Source organism: Neofelis nebulosa, chromosome 11 (genome assembly GCF_028018385.1).
Source record: "Neofelis nebulosa isolate mNeoNeb1 chromosome 11, mNeoNeb1.pri, whole genome shotgun sequence".
NCBI lineage: Eukaryota > Metazoa > Chordata > Mammalia > Carnivora > Felidae > Neofelis > Neofelis nebulosa.
In genome coordinates, this window is record NC_080792.1 from 1087851 (window position 1) to 1095000 (window position 7150).

General features: G+C 57.7%; 1 protein-coding gene across 2 annotated transcripts in view; it reads right to left on the reverse strand.

Moving 5' to 3' along the window:
• Nucleotides 1-648: 648 nt before the first annotated feature.
• SALL3 (spalt like transcription factor 3) overlaps nucleotides 649-7150 on the reverse strand; it is a 19470-nt gene continuing 12968 nt past the window's right edge. The window contains exons 2-4 of one of the 2 annotated variants that reach the window (XM_058691773.1): nucleotides 5949-7150; nucleotides 5389-5732; nucleotides 649-3680 (exon numbers count right to left, since the gene is read on the reverse strand). The exon at nucleotides 5949-7150 is cut by the window's right edge and continues 1720 nt beyond it. In XM_058691773.1, the coding sequence (XP_058547756.1) occupies nucleotides 3249-3680; nucleotides 5389-5732; nucleotides 5949-7150 (1978 nt within the window). In that variant the 3' untranslated portion in view covers nucleotides 649-3248. Of the gene's footprint in view, nucleotides 3681-5388 lie in introns of both variants that reach the window. The other variant, XM_058691772.1, reaches the window with a different exon arrangement.

Below are 7150 nucleotides of genomic sequence, written 5' to 3' on the forward strand. Positions count from 1 at the left end.
AGGCGCCCCGTAATTTATATTATTTTAAATACAGGAACCTTTATTTCACCATTTTAAAACACAAACTGAATTTACTGTCTGACTTGGCTCATGTTTCAAAATCTCCACCCCAGCACTGAAACCAGCCTGGGTCCATCCCTAAGGTGGAGGGTTTTGTGCTGGGAGGCTGACCTGGGCCGTTAGTTCGGTGGTTAGCGTCCTCACCCGTGCTTTGCAAGGACCCCCCACCTCCCAGGCAAAAACTATTTCTAGGTATCAGTAGTTATCGAAAAAAGAAACGCATCATGCCTGTTGAAACCAGGAGCTGTTAAATTATTTAAAGTTTTACGTCTTCTCAAATGTTACCGGGGAGGTAAAGCTTCCTTTATGGTAAAGACATCCTCCCTCGGGAGCTAACGGACGAAGGTGCTGGTGGTGGGCACACGGTATCGTGAACCGCGCACCCCTTCGTTCCCGCGCCTACAATGTGGTTCGATGCACAGCCGCGTATTTCTGAAGCGATCCGAAGAGCCAACACCGGCACTGAGCGTTGAGGGTGGGAAGGCAGTTGGGAGGGTAGTCATTTGTGGCCACCGCCAAGGCTCTAACGGGTAGGCGTTTTCTACCACATCGTCTTCCGTCACAGATGTAAAAAAAAAAAATCCACAATTAGGAGGTTGCGTTTTTATTTTAGAAAAAAGTGAAAAATAAAAATTTCAAGACCAGTTGAGATACATTTAGCTATTGCTCAGATCTAAGCTGTCAACCCTCGTTGACTTTCCTCGGAGAAACACCACGGATATACATCCACCATTAATGACCGTAACCTCAAGTCCCACTTGTTTCCATTTGAATAATCAAGGAACGCGATTCAGAGATAAGATTACATCCTGCATTTTATTCATTTCCATATGACAAAAATAGTCACCTAGACTAAGACATCCATTTCAATCAGTAGATGTGTCGAGCCACAGGTTTATCATAAAAAATATTGGATCTTGGTAAGAGCGCCAGCTGGCTCCGGGGCCCCGGCCCTACATGGTGCTGCAATAGAAAAATAGTGTCTCTCTTCACCACGCAGAGAGGGACGGCCTGGTCCTGAAGACGCAGGGGCGCGTCTCGCGGTCCCTTCACAAGCCATCTTATTTACAACACTTTACATTTCTTTTCCCTTAAGTTATATACACATCCTTCTGGGAGAAGAGAGAGCATCACACGGTACCAACTACTAACCAAAACCCAAACCCAAAACTCACACCAAAGAGGACACATAAATAATAAAAACATTCAACCGCTGAAGGCCAGTAGTGCCACGTGGCCGGGCCGAGGCCCCCGCCCCGTCTCCCGAGAAGGGATGGCCCCTCTGGCCTCGGGAAGCAGAGCTGGGCGGGGGGAGGGGGGGACCATGCTCCATCCGACGGGAAGAAACAGCTCAGTCTGCTGATGAGGAGTCTTCGCACCTGTTTCTGTTCAAGGTCACGACCTGACTCTATGGCTGTTGTCGTGCTGGGAACATCGTCCTACTTCTCCACGTCAGCCGGGAAGTCACTGCCGTCCGGTCCCTTCTTCGGGGCGCACGACCCCAGCGCCACCCAGCCGCCCGCGACACCTCGGGAGGGACGCGGCCGGACAGGCCGCCCAACGCACAGAATGAGGTAGAAGGCGGGCCGCGGCGTCGCAGGTGCTCCCCCCGCCCGCCGCCCAGCACCCCCCCTGCCCCGGGGCCCTGCCTCGCGCCAAGCAACTCAGACCTCGTCAGCAGCTTCAGGCTGGATTTTGAGTAGTTAGATGACACTGTGCTTTGTTCTCATCTGAGAAGATAATAAATAAATCGGGACTCAGACAATGTCCCAGTTACGACTGATGACACCGCCAGACCTCCGCTATCTCTCCCCACTTTACTGCACACGGGGAGCGGTGGAAACCTGGTCCGGGGCGTGTGAGGAAAAGAGAAGACTGAAATTGCACCCACGCGGTCTCTAGGTGAGTTCCCGCCGTTTCGGTGCCACGGGCCTACGATTACTTCATCAAAGCTGTGTCAGGGGTGGTCAGGCTTTTCAACGGGCTTCGTAGAAAAGTTAAATAAATCATTTTAATTTAGGAAGTGGCAGGCCCTAGTTGACTGAGGAACGGACAAATCCTGGTGGCTTTTCTGTCTCAGTGGCACAGATTTCTCATGTTGTTTGACCTTAAGACAAAACAAGAAACTGTAACAGTTTTTCATTTTCCTTAAACCAAAGTACTATTTATAAAATACTTTACATCTTTTTAAGTTTTCAAATCATAGACAAACCTCTCTAATACAAAATACTAAAAGTGCAATAGTATAAATTAAGAGTTTGCAACCACATTATACAAACATTACCTTTTTATTGTACAGCTTTGATAACGTGAAATATTTCCTCACAACTGCTTATAATGTTGTGAATAATTTACGGTGACGTTTGTCTGTAACTTGTTCCCAGTCGCTGGGCTACAGACCACACTAGGGAACAATTGTCCACATAGCAGCTACAAACATTTAAGTTAAAAAAAAAAAAGAAAAGAAACCGAAGAAAAGCGTGGTCACTGACAGGTGCTTGCACACGAGAGCATGCCGTCTTTCCCAGTGTAACTTCACGATTGCCTGCATTGAAATAACTCACTTATTTATAGTAAAACAAATTCTGCTTTAAAAAAAAATCATCACATGGCCAGATGTATTCTGCAGTACAAAAGCTTTCTTTAAAGTTGGGCCGTATTATCTGTTACCCGCATAATCTTAACATGATAAATACTACAGACGAAGGCAGTGTCGTAAGACACAGCGCTGGGGGTACCGGACCACATCTTTCAGTTAATAGTCTAAAAACAGAGTTCAAGTTTCTAACTAATTCGAACAAAACCTTCGAGTGAGTGTCGCTGGAACAGCACAGGCGACCCCTTTCTCCTCTGGTGGGGGGGGGGGGAGGGGGGACGGTATTAGGTTCGGGGAGGAACCGACCGGGTGTGGTCTGAGCCCTTTCCATTCCCAAGGCGGTTTTACAAGGACTTCTTTTTGACTTAAACGTATTTAGGAGGTTACAGGGTCCCCAAGAACAGTCCAGCTCACCGTGGAAAGAAGTACCATGCAGAGCTTACGAGACAACCTTCCAGCAGCCACACAGTGAACGTATTTTCTACTACAGGTAAAATGTTAAGGAGAACTCGGACGCATGGCTGCACAGCCTGACGGTCGCGCTTGACGGGGTGCGCGTGGGACGGAGGGACGGGCCAGGCTGCGCACACAGCTAGTTAATACCAATCTCCTTGTTATCCTCGATAAACCTCGTGAACGGACGGCTGGCTCCCGTTTCCGAGTTTCCTTTGTCCAAACTCACAATGGGCGGACTACCGCCGGTGCGCGCTTTGTCCATCCCAGCGGTCAGGGAACCCAGGGGGGGGATAGCACTTCCGCCGAGACTTACTGGGAGCTGGGGAATGCCGCCATTCTGGATGACAGAGATCTCGTTGTTCTTCATGGCGAGACCGTTTGTGATAGCCGCGGCATACTGGTTCCAGAAGCTGGGGTCAACGTTCATCGCTCGTGCTGCCAGATCCTTCTGGAACATTTCCGAAAACTTCAGAGCGTCACCACCTAGCAGAGCCATGGGGTTTTCCACTGACAGGCGGCGGCCACGCCTCGCGGGGGCGTTGTTCCACATGTGTGTGCCCATGTGCACCTGCGTGAGAGACACGGAGACAGGCACAAGTAAGCCCGGCACGGAGGCAGGTGCGTGCCTGTCCTACGCTTCCCACGTGTCACCCAGACACCCAGCACGACGGTTTCGGAACTGGGCTTCTGTTCCCCGCTCTGAGCATCGGTCTGGGGACACCAAACATTGTTGGGTGGGCTCTCCTGAGCGGCTTATACTTTAATGCGTGACATTTCTTTTTATGAAATACAAAAAGCAAGACCGGCCGATATGTTCTGAAGTTTCTTTCAGCTGATGAGCTTGACGGGGTAACTCCCCCACGAGGTGCAAAGTCCGAAGGCCACCCAGGAAGGCTCCAGAGCTGGGAGGGCACACAGCCCCGCCCCTCAGTCCTCTCCCCTGGCCTCCGCAACGCCATCTTTGCACTCCTGCTTCACTGGGCCTGTTTGGTGGCTTTCTCCCAAACGTGGAAGGGGCACCTGGGGCCAGCAGAGACCTCAGGCGGCTCATGTCGCAGCCCTAAGGAGCAGCCCCAGGTAGGGAGCTTTCCAGAGTCTCTGAAGAGGACTCCGGAGCCCGGACAGGCCTGTGACGTGGACAGAAAGAGGCGTGTTTCTCTACAAACACTCATCTAATGTCCTGTCCACACTTCACCTTCCATGGAATATGTATGGTGTGGTCACCTGAAAACGTGAGCACTACCCTGGGCTGTTCTCCTCCGGCCGTCAGGCCGAGAGGCTTTTCACCAAATGCCCCCAGCCCCTGCTGGCAGCCACAGACAAAACCAGGACAAAGCCTGGCCTCTGGACGGGATTTGTTATTTGTGTCTTATGGGAGTGTTTAAAAGCCATGTTCTACCACATTTGGGACCGCACCGGGTCCCGGGACTGCTGCCCAAGAGCAAAGCTTGTGTGGTCACCACCCCAACAGCCTCCTCAAGTCCCACCCGCCGTGTGGTCACCCCAACAGCCTCCTCCAGCCCCCCCCACCCCGTGTGGTCACCCCCCAAAGGCCACACCCCCACCCCATGTGGTCACCCCCCCAACAGCCTCCTCCAGCCCCACCCCGTGTGGTCACCCCCCAAAGGCTACACCCCCACCCCATGTGGTCACCCCAACAGCCTCCTCTAGCCCCCCAACCCCGTGTGGTCACCCCCTAACAGCCTGTGCCAGCCCCCACCCCATGTGGTCACCACCCCAGTAGCCTCCTCCAGCCCCTCCCGTGTGGTCACCCCAACAGCCTCCTCCAGCCCCATCCGTGTGGTCACCCCCCAAAGGCTACACCCCCACCCCATGTGGTCATCCCCCCAACGGCCTCCTCCAGCCCCCCCCCGTGTGGTCACCCCCCAAAAGCTACACCCCCACCCCATGTGGTCATCCCCCCAACAGCCTCCTCCAGCCCCCCCCCCCCCCACTCCTGTGTGGTCATCCCCCACAGCCTCCTCCAGCCCCTCGGGGGGCCGGGCCTGCACTGAAAAGCCAGCCCTTCACCACCGCTACATGATATGCATGCCCCCGCTAAGTTCACGCACACACAAACACGTGTGCACGTTAGACACAGGTACACGCAGCACGACACGGCACGTGCCTCGCTACTGGAGGGGGGTCCCCAGCACCTCTGCCTCCCCACCCCCACCCCCCGTCCCCCGGATCACAGCAGAGGCCCTGCCTACAGCACCTGAAGTGGGTGGGGAGCCTTGGCGGCTGAGCCCCCCCCCCCCCCCCCCCCGCCTTACCTTCAGGTTGCCCTTGGTGGTGAAGGCCCTCCCGCAGATGGTGCAGCCGAAGGGCTTCTCCCCGGTGTGCGTGCGCTCGTGGATCTGCAGGGCGCTGGCCGACGAGAAGGTCTTCCCGCACGACTGGCAGTTGTGCTGCTTGGGCGCCCGGCGCGGCGGGGGGGCCAGCATGGGCGCGAGGCCGGGGCCCATCACGGCCGGGGGCCCGGGGGGCACCTGCACGGCGGCCGGCAGCGGCGGGCCCTCGCCCAGCGCGACGGCCCTGCTGCTGTGCCCGTTCACTTCCATTTTGATGGCGGCGGGCGCGGGGCCGGCGACCAGGCTAGCGGTGGTCTGGCCGGGACCTAGGGCAAAGTCGGGGTCAAATGACTGCGGACGCGGCTCGCTCAACGCGTGCGTCAGCAAGTGCTGCTTTAAATTCCCCCTAGTGGAGCAGCCGCGGCCGCAGAGCGCACAGAGGAACGGGCGCTCCTTGGTGTGGCTGCGGTGGTGGATTTCCAACGCGCTCCGGCACGCAAAGGGCTTGCGGCACACGCCACACACGGCGCCCGGACACTTACCCCGATCTCTGCTCAGGAACAGCAGGCTAAAGGGGCCCTCCTCCTTGCCGGCCGGCCGGCCGGGCTGGGCCGCCGTGAGGTCCAGCGCGCCTCCGTTTTCGGGGGCGGCGGGGGGGCTGTCCGGCCTTTCGGTCTTTAGCGGCGTTTCCTGCGGCTCCTCCTGGGCGCTGAGCCCCGGGGACTTGGAGTGCAAGCTCTCGCTGTGGCTGTTCATGGGCGACAGGGCACGCGTGGAGGACGAGGACTCCGACAGGGCCGGGCTGCCCGCGCTCCGGCTCTCCAGGTCGCCCGCGGCCGACGAGGAGTCGTGGCTCAGGCGGTCGCTGTCCCCGGACCCGTTCTCCACGGACCTCAAGGCGGTCAGCTGCGGGCAGCTCGCGACCGGGTCCATCATCTTCATGCGGTTCTCCAGGGCGGCGATGCTGGAGATGACGGAGGGGGGCGAGGGCGGGCAGGAGCCCGCGTAGGGCGGCAGCGGCTTGGGCGGGTCGCCGGCCAGCTCCCGCGGCTCGGCGTCGTCCTCCATGGAGTTTTCGTCCGCGTCGTCGTCGTAGCCGCTCAGGGCCTCGGCGGCCTTGTCGTCGTAGGGCGGCTCGGCGTCCATGGCGTCCGGGAAGCCGTCGGGCAGCGGCGTGTTGGGGATCTGGCCGCCCATGTGCATCCGGATGTGCTGCTGCAGGACCACGGCGTTGGTGAACTTCTTCTGGCAGATGGGGCAGGAATGCTGCACCCGCAGGGGCGGCTTGGCCCGGTGCACCCCGAAGTGCGTCTTCAGGTTGCCCTTGGTGGTGAAGGCGCGCCCGCAGATCTTGCACTTGAACGGCCTCTCCCCCGTGTGCGTCCGGTAATGCATCTTCAGGGCGCTCTGGCAGCTCAGCACGCGGTGGCAGATGACGCACTGGTTGGGGTCCGTCATCTTCTTGTCGATGTTCTCCACCAGCTGCTGGAGCTTCGAGGTCTCGGACGTCTGCATGGAGTCGAGCAGCCCCCCGAAGGGAAACTTGGCCTTGAACTGGTCGGAGCCGGCTGGGAGCACGGGGCTGCAGAGGCCCGTGCAGATGCTGCCGTCTGCTAGCGCGGGGGTGGAGGCCGCCGCGGCCGTGGCGGAGACCTGCCCGCTGGCGGGGACGTCCCCCGGCCTGCCGTTGGTGCCAGGCAGGCTCGCGGGCTCGGGTTTGGTCAGAGAGGAGCCGCTGAGCGCT